General features: G+C 33.5%; 1 protein-coding gene across 3 annotated transcripts in view; it reads right to left on the bottom strand.

The window, feature by feature from the left end:
• Positions 1–15180, bottom strand: part of LOC114334526 (E3 ubiquitin-protein ligase HUWE1) — a 192570-nt gene that overhangs the window by 60944 nt on the left and 116446 nt on the right. For all 3 annotated transcript variants that reach the window (XM_028284586.2, XM_028284587.2, XM_028284588.2), the window contains one exon: positions 14495–14913. In XM_028284586.2, coding sequence (XP_028140387.1) covers positions 14495–14913 — 419 coding nt within the window. The remainder of the gene's footprint in view (positions 1–14494; positions 14914–15180) is intronic.

The following is a 15180-nucleotide window of genomic DNA, read 5'->3' as shown; positions in this document are numbered from 1 at the left end:
CACACCATGACTTAATACTTGAATTATGCCCGACATTTTTGGGACAATAAAAAACTAATAAATTACAGAACAAATTCTTGTTTTTTTAACTTTGTCAGTTATTTGCAAACAATTTGCATAAAATCTATGTTATTAATTTATTGTCATTATTATTTATTAGTCGCTTATTGCGGCTCTAATAGTTTTTCAAATAAAACTTTATATCCGTAAATTTTCTCATTTCTAATACTGGATATTTTGATTTGCACTATTCACATTTTTGTTTTCCTGGGAGTACTTCTTCTTCAAATCAAATTTAAAGAAAACCATTACGGATTTTATTTGTTCGGGCATCCATGGGGTTTTTGAAGTGTTTTAAGAGTTTTTACTGACTGCGTTTCTTTTTTTCTTTTTTTTTTAACTTGTGTTTCTTTTTTTGCAGATATTTATTTCTACAATTTTGTTTAATCTATTATTATTTTTTTTAATTCATATCACTCACACCTCTTCTATTGCCGATGATTTTCTCTTTTCTTGATTCTTGTACACCTGCTCTTTAATGTTTGACAATTGAACTAAAAGGTGATGCGAAAAAACTTACTTCTTTACTTACTTAATCAGTAGACTCATTGATACCTTTCGGTGTTGGGCCATTCATTCAATCTTAATCAGTGTCTTAATCTTCTGAGGTGTCGGGAGTTTCGTCTAACTCTCAATGAACTTCCTCCATTCTTTCCTATTGGTGGCCATTTGTGTTGCTTCTTGTCAAGTTTTTCTCTTACTTTCTAGTATCTGCGAGATGTGACTATTCCATTCTTTAATGCTTCGTCGTCTTCTGTTCTTCGCTATTGGTTTTGCTTGCCACACTCTTTATGCCACACTCAAAGAGTACCCATGAACGATCACATCAATCACTTTCCGTGTATTTGCTGTCCTTGTCTATAACAAACGTTTGTTATTTATAGAAAAAGACAGCAAATACAAAATAAGTGCTTGATGTGATCGTTCATGGGTATTCTTTCATTTTTCCGACTGTATGTATTATACATAAGAAACACATGTTCGGATTATCCGTGCTTCTCAATTATCCGTGCTTTTCAATTATCCGTGCTTTTCAATTATCCGTGCCACCTCCGGTCCCAAGGAGCACGGATAATCGGAATTCTACTGTAATTACTGCATTTGTCCATTGTCTGGGTATTACTTTTATTTTCCATATTAGGTTCTATATGCATAGTAATTTTTTTATGAAAACAAATTAAACAAATTATAAAAATTAATTTTTTTTTTACTTCTATATATTTCATCATTTCTGGTGCTACTTCATCGCTTCCTGGTACTTCTCTAATCTTTATCTTTCTTATTGCTTCTTCCAGTTCTTCTTTTTCTAAAGTTTCTTGATTTTCCGTGTTTCTCATGGACCCTCTATTGATCTGGCTTTCTTTTTCCATTGTATTCCCTTGCTTTCCATTCAGTATCAGCTCGAAGTGTTCCCTCCATCTTTCCATTATTTTTTTATCGTTTATTATTGTTCCTTCCTTGTTCATTATTTGTTTCACCTTTGTTTCTTTGTTGCTTTTTAGGTTCTTCAGTGCTCTATAAAATAACTCTACAGTTTCTGTGCTGTTTTCTTCCATTTTTTTTCCGAATTTTTCCCAACTTTTCTTTTCCTCTTCCTTCACTATCTCTTTCATTTTTGTTCTTTGTCTCTTATAATTTTCATATTTTTTTGTGTTTTGTCTTGTACGTATTGTTTTTATAATTTCTTCTTTTCTTTTATTTATCTTTTCACTTCATCATTCCACCAAGATGTTCGTTTCTCTCTGTTATTGTTTCTTGTAGTCCCACATATTGCATTAGCTGATCTTATCATCGCATTTTTAAATCTTTCCCATTCTTCTTCTATTATTTCTGTTGTTTCGTGTTCATTTTCCATCTCTTTCTCTAGCTCCTCTGTGTACATTATTTTCGTTGATTCGTTGATTCTTCCCTTAGTTTATAATTTTTTTATTATTTCTTTGTGTTTCCTGTTTATGCTCTCATTCCTTTTTATTTCTTTTCTTTTGCTTTTGAATGTGGTTTCCAGTATATAGTGGTCACTGCCAATTTCATAACACCTTTTCACCCTTACGTCTCTTATCCAGTTCTTCTGCTTTTTGCACTATAGTATAGTTCATAATTGATTGTTCTTCTCTTGATTTGACTTCTCTTGTGATCTTGTGTATACTTTTATGCCGGAAGTGTGTGTTCATAATCACCAGGTTATTGTCTAGACCTAGACAGAATTTGAGTGGTAATTTCCAGTTTTGTTTATTTTTTCCTCCCCATAAGGTCCAATGACATTGTTCCCTTTTTCTGCTTCTTTTCCCACTCTAATGTTCATGTCTCCTGTGATCATAATTTTCTCTGTAGGTACAAATATTTATCACTTCTGGGAACTTATCCCAGAACTCATTATTTTCGTTTTTTGTTTCGTCTTCATCTGGTCCATAGCATATGATTAGTTTTGTATTGGTTTCCTCTATATCCATATCTACGTCTACTCTTAGTATATGTTCGTTGTAATATATCCAATTTTTTACTTTGTTGATAATATTCATCTTTATTATGCACGCTACTCTTGCCTGAGCTCTCTTCGTTTCTACCACTTTACTGTATATTAGTAGCATTCCTTTTTCTAATATTATTGATCCTCTTCCTTCCTTCTTTGTCTCTGTTAAAGCTACTGTTTCAATGTTCTTATTTCTAGTTTCTTCCCGCAGTTCTATTGCCTTTCCATTTATACCTCTTCCTCTTACTGTCCATGATGCCATTTTCAGAATTGTTTTGTTTTTTTCTGTGCTTAACTTGTACTTTGTTTTTCCTTCCGTTTGTGTTATTATCTTTAGATCTGTTCATGTCCCTGTACTGTGCCTGTTTTGTTTCTCGTTCCGTCTTTGTGCTTTCTTCGGTTCCATGACATCTCGTAACGCGACAGTTCGTAACCGGACAAATGGTAACGGACAATTCGTAATAGCGACAGTTCGTATCGGCGACACTTCATAACGGCGACAGTTCGTAACTATACAAATTTGTAACGTCCAAATTGAATTATTCTGCTTATTTTTGTTAACGTTGAAACTAACTGTTAAACAGTTATAAATGAAATTATGTTTATCAAAGGTAATACCACGAGTCCTCTAAATTTTATCGATAAATTTTTTTGTTTTCACGAAAACTTCTTTATTTGGTAAAATTACGAAAACAAACCGAATGATAACGTCACGAGTCCGAAGGACGAGTGATTTTATCCATTTCGGTTTTTTTGAGTGATTTTACCCTAAATAAAGAAGTTTAAGTATGAAAACGAAAAAATTTATCAAGCAAAATTTAGAGGACAAGTGGTATTTGAAAAGATTATTTTGTGAACCAATATATATTATTAGTAAATACGGGCATCTGTGAAATATTTTTAAGACAACTAGGATCAATGTCTTAAGTAGGTTATAGATAAATTATTTTATGATTTAAAAATGAACCAATTTATTTATTATATTGTTAATACATAAAAAACTGTTTAAATCGAAAATGAACAATTATTAAAAACACAATTTTTATAACTAATATGAGATTTTCCAATGTCGTTCGTAATTAAGGTATGTACGTATTATGTGAAATTTAGGGTACCTTAAGTTTTATCAGGGACGAGACTGTTTTATCAAGGAAGAGGCTGTTTTATCAGTATTACACTCAATGATTGGCTAGAAAGACGCGTGGTGATTGGCTGAAAAAGCAAAAACGTCAGAATTTGACGGGTGAAAAAAATAATCAATTTAATAAATCAGTATCAGAATAAACATTTTTAAAATTGAAGCGTTTATTTGAAAAACAATACATGTCCATTTTAAGAAAATTCAATTTTATGTATTCTTCTCATAGAATAGTAGTTTCTTTATCCATCCGACACATTTAGTTTTGTAAAAATCTATGATGTCCGGAGTAAACTACATAGAACATTTGAATGTTTCTATAGAAAACAACAGATGTCTGGGAAGTTTTTCTTGATTTGCCAAAATTTTAATTTTTGGACAAGTGTTGTTTTTCACAATATCTTAATGGAGATTGTACAAAGAACGAGTGAAGAAAGAGGACTTAACCTCAACATAAATAAAACAAAATGGATGCTGGTCAGCCAAATTCAAAAACCTGCCAGACAATTAAAATAAAAAACCAACTAATTAAACACGTTGACTCGTATATATACCTTGGAACAGTCGTCAACTCCAAATGGGATCAAACAACCGAAATACGATCTAGAATTGAAATGCCAGAGCAACATTTAACAACATTAATAATATATTCACCCGATCCGACATATCTCTCCTACTAAAAATATGGCTGCAAAAGTGCTATTTATTTCCAGTCTTGCTGTATGGCGCAGAGGCATGGACACTGACGGAAACATTAATGAGGAAGCTGGAGGCATTCGAAATGTGGGTGTATCGACGTATCCTCAAAATATCCTGGACGACTCATACCACAAACGTAGAGGTACTGCACCGAATGGGAAAACAAAAAGAAATCTCTTTCACAATTAAGAAACAGAAACTTGAATACCTCGGTCATATTGTGAGACATGATAAATATTATATACTCCAACTAATAATACAGGGTAAAATAGAAAGCAAACGCGGACCCGGAAGAAGAAGACACCCATGACTTCAAAACTTACACCAATGGTATGGACTAACATCGATCGAGTTATTCAGAAACGCCGCAAACAAAATTAAAATTGCTATGATGATAGCCAACGTCCGCAACGGAGAAGGCAAGTGAAGAAGAAGAAAAGTTGTTTTCCTTTACAAAATGTTTACTTAAAAAGTTGGGAATGTCTAAAGACGGTTGCCGGCTTAAAGATTTCATTAATTACTTCATTAGTCCTTTGTCTAGGTATATGTAAATTTAAGGAACAATGAGAGGGATAAACTTTTAAAAATATTGTTAAAAGTTTGTATGTATTTAAATATTTGTTTGTTATTAAGGACTTTTAATATATTATTCTGAAACACGAAATATAAAATGTATTAAACATCTTCATCCCGGTACTGATTCATTAAATTGATAAACATTCAATTATAACTGTAATAACAGTTAGTTTTCACGTTAACAAACATAAACAGAATAATTCAATTTGGACGTTTACGAATTGTCCGTTACGAACTTGTATAGTTACGAACTGTCGCCGTTATGAAGTGTCGCTGTTACGAACTGTCGCCGTTACGAGTTGCCCGTTACCACTTGTCCGGTTACGAATTGTCGCGTTACGAGATGTCTGGTCACGGTTTTCTTCAGCTAGTTTTATGAACTAGCTGGTTCTGCATTGTTTGTTACTTTTTTTATTCTGCTTGTTTTTTGGTTCCATTTCCATTTAATGCCTTCAATAACTATGAAACCATAGCCAATTTTTGTCCTTTTTCCATTAGTCTTTCATTTGTTGCTATCTTCCTAAGGTTTCTTTGTACTTAGGTATTTCTATATTTTTTACTGTTAGGTCACATTCTAAAATTAAATACTCTATGTTGCGTGTAGTTCATTAGTTTACCCTTGGCTTTCAGTATTTTCATTTTATATTTCATTTATTTCAAAGTTATCAAAAATAAGATATTAAAAATAATACAATAAAGGTTAGGATATCTCGAAAACTTGACGTGACACAACAATTTTGACCCCAGATTCACATTCAGTGCACCAACCACCAAAAACCTTCGAGCTTCAGTTGCCCCTGGTTGACCTGTGATATTTTTAAAGTTTACGTACATTGTCATGATAACATCACACACACTACATTATCTTTATAACGGCCACAACAACAACAACAAAAAACTAACAAAGTATAAATCGATATAATTCCGCAAATTAGGTACACACCACTCGCTTCTGATAGCTCGTACCTAATGGCATCATGTTCCAAAGGAGTGTAAATTATTTCATGCACATATTATTTTAATCGTAGGGGGCAGCACTATATACGCAGCGAGAATGATGCCATAACAAATACATGTGTGTGAATGTACAACGATATCATCTTATGGCGTCATACACACCAAAATATTACAAAATATTAAAATGACGCCATCTGTGACAATATAATGCCGTAGATGCTAAAAATCGACTTAAAATTTTATGGCATCGCGTGTATGATGCCACAAAGCTCGCAGATGCCATAACGTAGCAAAATGCACACACATGATGCCATAATAAATGTAATACAAACACACACACACACACACACACACACACACACACACACACACACACACACACACACACACACACACACACACACACACACACATACACGGCGCCGCATTTGTTGTGGCATCTGTGCTTCAGACTGCAAAGTGGCATCATCAAGTCTATGTACGTTAGGTTGATTCTAATTAGGTGTGGATCAGTAATATATTTCTAATTTTGTTATACCCTCCTTCTAAACAAAACTACAGGGAAAACTATGATAACATTACTTGTGGCATCAGATGCCACATGTACCTTGAGATGTCATAAATACCACACTTGACACACCATGACTTAATACCTGAATTATGCCCGACATTTTTGGGATAATAAAAAACTAATAAATTACAGAACAAATTCTTGTTTTTTTAACTTTGTCAGTTATTTGCAAACAATTTGCATAAAATCTATGTTATTAATTTATTGTCATTATTATTTATTAGTCGCTTATTGCGGCTCTAATAGTTTTTCAAATAAAACTTTATATCCGTAAATTTTCTCATTTCTAATACTGGGTATTTTGATTTGCACTATTCACATTTTTGTTTTCCTGGTAGTACTTCCTTCTTCAAATCAAATTTAAAGAAAGCCATTACGGATTTTATTTGTTCGGGCATCCATGGGGTTTTTGAGGTGTTTTAAGAGTTTTTACTGACTGCGTTTCTTTTTTTCTTTTTTTTTTAACTTGTGTTTCTTTTTTTGCAGATATTTATTTCTACAATTTTGTTTAATCCATTATTATTTTTTTTAATTCATATCACTCACACCTCTTCTATTGCCGATGATATTCTCTTTTCTTGATTCTTGTACACCTGCTCTTTAATGTTTGACAATTGAACTAAAAGGTGATGCGAAAAAACTTACTTCTTTACTTACTTAATCAGTAGACTCATTGATACCTTTCGGTGTTGGGCCATTCATTCAATCTTAATCAGTGTCCTAATCTTCTGAGGTGTCGGGAGTTTCGTCTAACTCTCAATGAACTTCCTCCATTCTTTCTTAATGGTGGCCATTTGTGTTGCTTCTTGCCAAGTTTTTCTCTTACTTTCTAGTATCTGCGAGATGTGACTATTCCATTCTTTAATGCTTCGTTGTCTTCTGTTCTTCGCTATTGGTTTTGCTTGCCACACTCTTGATGCCACACTCAAAGAGTACCCATGAACGATCACATTAATCACTTTCCTTGATTTGCTGTCCTTGTCTATAACAAACGTTTGTTATTTATAGAAAAAGACAGCAAATACAAAATAAGTGCTTGATGTGATCGTTCATGGGTATTCTTTCATTTTTCCGACTGTATGTATTATACATAAGAAACACATGTTCGGATTATCCGTGCTTTTCAATTATCCGTGCCACCTCCGGTCCCAAGGAGCACGGATAATCGGGATTCTACTGTAATTACTGCATTTGTCCATTGTTTGGGTATTACTTTTATTTTCCATATTAGGTTCTATATGCATAGTAATTTTTTTATGAAAACAAATTAAACAAATTATAAAAATTAATTTTTTTTACTTCTATATATTTCATCATTTCTGGTGCTACTTCATCCCTTCCTGGTACTTCTCTAATCTTTATCTTTCTTATTGCTTCTTCCAGTTCTTCTTTTTCTAAAGTTTCTTGATTTTCCGTGTTTCTCATGGACCCTCTATTGATCTGGCTTTCTTTTTCCATTGTATTCCCTTGCTTTCCATTCAGTATCAGCTCGAAGTGTTCCCTCCATATTTCCATTATTTTCTTATCGTTTATTATTGTTCCTTCCTTGTTCATTATTTGTTTCACCTTTGTTTCTTTGTTGCTTTTTAGGTTCTTCAGTGTTCTATAAAATAACTTTACAGTTTCTGTGCTGTTTTATTCCATTTTTTTTCCGAATTTTTCCCAACTTTTCTTTTCCTCTTCCATTTTTGTTCTTTGTCTCTTATAATTTTCATATTTTTTTGTGTTTTGTCTTGTACGTATTGTTTTTAAAATATCTTCTTTTCTTTTATTTATCTTTTCACTTCATCATTCCACCAAGATGTTCGTTTCTCTCTGTTATTGTTTCTTGTAGTCCCACATATTGCATTAGCTGATTTTATCATCGCATTTTTAAATCTTTCCCATTCTTCTTCTATTATTTCTGTTGTTTCTTGTTCATTTTCCATCTCTTTCTCTAGCTCCTCTGTGTATATTATTTTCGTTGATTCGTTGATTCTTCCCTTAGTTTATAATTTTTTTATTATTTCTTTGTGTTTTCTGTTTATGCTCTCATTCCTTTTTATTTCTTTTCTTTTGCTTTTGAATGTGGTTTCCAGTATATAGTGGTCACTGCCAATTTCATAACACCTTTTCACCCTTACGTCTCTTATCCAGTTCTTCTGCTTTTTGCACTATAGTATAGTCCATAATTGATTGTTCTTCTCTTGATTTGACTTCTTTTGTGATCTTGTGTATACTTTTATGCCGGAAGTGTGTGTTCATAATCACCAGGTTATTGTCTAGACCTAGACAGAATTTGAGTGGTAATTTCCAGTTTTGTTTATTTTTTCCTTCCCATAAGGTCCAATGACATTGTTCCTTTTTTCTGCTTCTTTTCCCACTCTACTGTCCATGTCTCCTGTGATCATAATTTTCTCTGTAGGTACAAATATTTATCACTTCTGGGAACTTATCCCAGAACTCATTATTTTCGTTTTTTGTTGCGTCTTCATCTGGTCCATAGCATATGATTAGTTTTGTATTGGTTTCCTCTATATCCATATCTACGTCTACTCTTAGTATATGTTCGTTGTAATATATCCAATTTTTTACTTTGTTGATAATATTCATCTTTATTATACACGCTACTCTTGCCTGAGCTCTCTTCGTTTCTCCCACTTTACTGTATATTAGTAACATTCCTTTTTCTAATATTATTGATCCTCTTCCTTCCTTCTTTGCCTCTGTTAAAGCTACTGTTTCAATGTTCTTATTTCTGGTTTCTTCCCGCAGTTCTATTGCCTTTCCATTTATACCTCTTACTTTCCATGATGCCATTTTCAGAATTGTTTTGTTTTTTTCTGTGCTTAACTTGTACTTTGTTTTTCCTTCCGTTTGTGTTATTATCTTTAGATCTGTTCATGTCCCTGTACCGTGCCTGTTTTGTTTCTCGTTCCGTCTTTGTGTTTTCTTCGGTTCCATGACATCTCGTAACGCGACAGTTCGTAACCGGACAAATGGTAACGGACAATTCGTAATAGCGACAGTTCGTATCGGCGACACTTCATAACGGCGACAGTTCGTAACTATACAAATTTGTAACGTCGAAATTGAATTATTCTGCTTATTTTTGTTAACGTTGAAACTAACTGTTAAACAGTTATAAATGAAATTATGTTTATCAAAGGTAATACCACGAGTCCTCTAAATTTTATCGATAAATTTTTTTGTTTTCACGAAAACTTCTTTATTTGGTAAAATTACGAAAACAAACCGAATGATAAAATCACGAGTCCCAAGGACGAGTGATTTTATCCATTTCGGTTTGTTTGAGTGATTTTACCCTAAATAAAGAAGTTTAAGTATGAAAACGAAAAAATTTATCAAGCAAAATTTAGAGGACAAGTGGTATTTGAAAAGATTATTTTGTGAACCAATATGTATTATTAGTAAATACGGGCATCTGTGAAATATTTTTAAGACAACTAGGATCAATGTCTTAAGTAGGTTATAGATAAATTATTTTATGATTTAAAAATGAACCAATTTATTTATTATATTGTTAATACATAAAAAACTGTTTAAATCGAAAATGAACAATTATTAAAAACACAATTTTTATAACTAATATGAGATTTTCCAATGTCGTTCGTAATTAATGTATGTACGTATTATGTGAAATTTAGGGTACCTTAAGTTTTATCAGGGAAGAGACTGTTTTATCAAGGAAGAGGCTGTTTTATCAGTATTACACTCAATGATTGGCTAGAAAGACGCGTGGTGATTGGCTGAAAAAGCAAAAACGTCAGAATTTGACGGGTGAAAAAAATAATCAATTTAATAAATCACTATCAGAATAAACATTTTTAAAATTGAAGCGTTTATTTGAAAAACAATACATGTCCATTTTAAGAAAATTCGATTTTATGTATTCTTCTCATAGAATAGTAGTTTCTTTATCCATCCGACACATTTAGTTCTGTAAAAATCTATGATGACCGGAGTAAACTACATAGAATATTTGGATGTTTCTATAGAAAACACCAGATGTCTGGGAAGTTTTTCTTGATTTGCCAAAATTTTAATTTTTGGACAAGTGTTGTTTTTCACAGTATCTTAATGGACATGGTACAAAGAACGAGTGAAGAAAGAGGACTTAACCTCAACATAAATAAAACAAAATGGATGCTGGTCAGCCAAATTCAAAAACCTGCCAGACAATTAAAAATAAAAAACCAACTAATTAAACACGTTGACTCGTATATATACCTTGGAACAGTCGTCAACTCCAAATGGGATCAAACAACCGAAATACGATCTAGAATTGAAATGCCAGAGCAACATTTAACAACATTAATAATATATTCACCCGATCCGACATATCTCTCCTACTAAAAATATGGCTGCAAAAGTGTTATTTATTTCCAGTCTTGCTGTATGGCGCAGAGGCATGGACACTGACGGAAACATTAATGAGAAAGCTGGAGGCATTCGAAATGTGGGTGTATCGACGTATCCTCAAAATATCCTGGACGACTCATACCACAAACGTAGAGGTACGGCACCGAATGGGAAAACAAAAAGAAATCTCTTTCACAATTAAGAAACAGAAACTTGAATACCTCGGTCATATTGTGAGACATGATAAATATTATATACTCCAACTAATAATACAGGGTAAAATAGAAAGCAAACGCGGACCCGGAAGGAGAAGACACTCATGACTTCAAAACTTACACCAATGGTTTGGACTAACATCGATCGAGTTATTCAGAAACGCCGCAAACGAAATTAAAAATTGCTATGATGATAGCCAACGTCCGCAACGGACAAGGCAAGTGAAGAAGAAGAAAAGTTGTTTTCCTTTACAAAATGTTTACTTAAAAAGTTGGGAATGTCTAAAGACGGTTGCCGGCTTAAAGATTTCATTAATTACTTCATTAGTCCTTTGTCTAGGTATATGTAAATTTAAGGAACAATGAGAGGGATAAACTTTTAAAAATATTGTTAAAAGTTTGTATGTATTTAAATATTTGTTTGTTATTAAGGACTTTTAATATATTATTCTGAAACACGAAATATAAAATGTATTAAACATGTTCATCCCGGTACTGATTCATTAAATTGATAAACATTCAATTATAACTGTAATAAGAGTTAGTTTTCACGTTAACAAACATAAACAGAATAATTCAATTTGGACGTTTACGAATTGTCCGTTACGAACTTGTATAGTTACGAACTGTCGCCGTTATGAAGTGTCGCTGTTACGAACTGTCGCCGTTACGAGTTGTCCGTTACCACTTGTCCGGTTACGAATTGTCGCGTTACGAGATGTCTGGTCACGGTTTTCTTCAGCTAGTTTTATGAACTAGCTGGTTCTGCATTGTTTGTTACTTTTTCTATTCTGCTTGTTTTTTGGTTCCATTTCCATTTAATGTCTTCAATAACTATGAAACCATAGCCAATTTTTGTCCTTTTTCCATCAGTCTTTCATTTGTTGCTATCTTCCTAAGGTTTCTTTGTACTTAGGTATTTCTATATTTTTTACTGTTAGGTCACATTCTAAAATTAAATACTCTATGTTGCGTGTAGTTCATTAGTTTACCCTTGGCTTTCAGTATTTTCATTTTATATTTCATTTATTTCAAAGTTATCAAAAATAAGATATTAAAAATAATACAATAAAGGTTAGGATATCTCGAAAACTTGACGTGACACAACAATTTTGACCCCAGATTCACATTCAGTGCACCAACCACCAAAAACCTTCGAGAATATAATATATTAGAGCTTCAGTTGCCCCTGGTTGACCTGTGATATTTTTGAAGATTACGTACATTGTCATGATAACATCACACACACTACATTATCTTTATAACGGCCACAACAACAACAACAAAAAACCAACAAAGTATAAATCGATATAATTCCGCAAATTAGGTACACACCACTCGCTTCTGATAGCTCGTACCTAATGGCATCATGTTCCAAAGGAGTGTAAATTACTTCATGCACATATTATTTTAATCGTAGGGGGCAGCACTATATACGCAGCGAGAATGATGCCATAACAAATACATGTGTGTGAATGTACAACGATATCATCTTATGGCATCATACACACCAAAATATCACAAAATATTAAAATGACGCTATCTGTGACAATATTATGCCGTAGATGCTAAAAATCGAATTAAAATTTTATGGCATCGCGTGTATGATGCCACAAAGCTCGCAGATGCCATAACGTAGCAAAATGCACACACATGATGCCATAATAAATGTAATACAAACACACACACACACACACACACACACACACACACACACACACACACACAAGGAAAGAAAAAAGGTAGAGGATCAATAATATTAGAAAACGGAATGTTACTAATATACAGTGGAGTGGAAGAAACGAAGAGAGCTCAGGCAGGAGTAACGTGCATGATTAAGAAGGATAGTATCAACAAAGTAAAAAATTGGATATATTACAACGAAAGTATACTAAGAGTAGACAGATATATGGATACAGAGGAAACCAATACAAACCTAATCATATGCTATGGACCAGATGAAGACGCAACAAAAAACGAAAAGAATGAGTTCTGGGACAAATTACAAGAAGTGATAAATGATTGTACAGAGAAAATTGTGATCACCGGAGACATGAACAGTAGAGTGGGGAACTTGTTTTTATTTATTTCTTTTTTGTATTTTGTGGTAGTCAGTGTTATCACCTCTAGTCCTTATGCAAGCTTCAGTTTGCGTGGGCACGCTCCTAATCAAATTATCAACATTTTGTTGTGGTAGGTTGCTCCATCCTTTCAACGCAGCTTGTACTAGCCGTGCGGTGTTTTGTCAGATCTGAGAGTTTTCGTTCTTGCTTGTCTTCCTCGACCTCTAAGTACACGATTTCGTGGGTCATCTGATTACATTAAATCCTGACTGTTTTTGAAAATAGCACATTTTGTCAATCCCCAATGTTCAAGTTTTGGTGGTGAAGACACCAATTTAGGCGATCAATATTGTGCTGCCTGTATATCTCGGGAACCCATAACTGTCTCCTGCTGTATACTTCTTGGTACAAATTCTTCTTATCGTTTTAACTGAAATAGTTACACTGTAGCTTCCAAAAGCTGCCTTTGGAGCTGCAGGTGAGAAATGGTTGGGTGTCTTCCAGCTGATTGGACAATTAAACGATCGTGGAGAGCCGTTATTACTTTGGAGACTTTCCCTTACTTTATTTTTGAGCTTTCCTAGTTCCTGTTACCTAGCATATGTTTTGGAGAGAACGCCCTGTATTACGCCTAGCTCTGCAGCTATGTCCATCTGAAAACATTACTTTCTCCACAAAATCAATAATCTTTCCTCGTTGTAAGTTGTGTGTATAACCCTACATGAGGCATATTTTCGTTTTTAGACGCAAAAGTTAGTTTTTTTTTGTTCAATTTGCAACTCAAGCAAATAACCTATACCGTACCGGGCTGTACTATCCGATTGTCTTATATATTTGTTTATTTTCAATAAAAACCTTTAATCTTCGCAACAATAACAAGTTTTTTCAAAAGAAATAAATATTACTTTGAAATACATGGTGATTCCATATAAGTTTGGGTGTGTATATATGTGTTATGTGACTATAGTTAATTGTACTTTAAAGTAAAAATTTAGTCTTCACTGTATTTCATATGCTTCAAGCTGCACAGTCCTTGATTACGAGGCTAAATATATTAATACATAACAATCATACAAGAGCCAATAATAATGTGAAAAATTGTGATAATTGGCGAATAGTGAATAATTATGATTCGCTAAATACCGCATGTATGTGTCCCACTTAAGACATTTTAAAGACTTGTCGAAACCTGGTGCTAAGAAATATTTTGGAACATTGTTTCACTCAACTACAAATATGTAACACATGATTTTGTATTGTAGTTGTCTTTATATTTCCTTTGTAACTAGTAAAATAGATTTTTATTAAAATGTAAAAAATTAGTATTGTTTAGATAAGACTAGTTAGTTACAAAAATTGTATCCTAATTATTAATATGCTTACCATAGTTCGAAGGGACGGCTGTAATGTTTCAAAGAAGGCTCCAGCATCGACAGGTTCATTTGGATTGGCCCTAGCCGCAGCTTGACGTTGCTGTTCCAATCGTTGATGTGTTAAAACCTCTTCCTGTAAAGCTGGTGGAAGAGCCGCTAAAAATTCTGGACTAACTATGTTATCCTCGCTAGCAGCTGCAGCTTCCCCTTGTGGCTGCTCAGCAGCATTGCTGCTAGTTGCGGCTTCGGCCGCGGCAGCATCAGCTGCAGCAGTGGCAGCAGCAATACGCTGTTGGAGACAGAGTATGCGGTGTTGTTCCAAAACTTCTCTTCTCATTTCGGGTGGCAATGCTTCCAAAAATGATGGATCTACTCCTTCCGGAATTTCTTCATCATCTTCCTCATCATTACTTGGCCCCGCAGAGACAACTAAAACATTGTAAATTTCGTTTTATAACCAAATATTATTAAATAAAATTACGAAAGGTAACAAAAAGAAATGATAAATTCTAAAGGCAAATAATTTTACAATAGTGATCCGAGAGTGGACAAAGATCACTCAAATAAAATATAAAGATACATGCAGTGGGTACAAAAACATACCAAAAATATTTTAATTATTGATAGACGTCAATACAAGTACGCCAAACAAATAAACGAAGATGGGAGGAACCAAACTAAAAAGAAAATAAACCA

Source organism: Diabrotica virgifera, chromosome 10 (assembly GCF_917563875.1).
Source record: "Diabrotica virgifera virgifera chromosome 10, PGI_DIABVI_V3a".
Lineage (NCBI taxonomy): Eukaryota > Metazoa > Arthropoda > Insecta > Coleoptera > Chrysomelidae > Diabrotica > Diabrotica virgifera.
The sequence above is the reverse complement of the archived record's forward strand: the minus strand, read 5'-3'. Positions and strand labels throughout refer to the sequence as shown.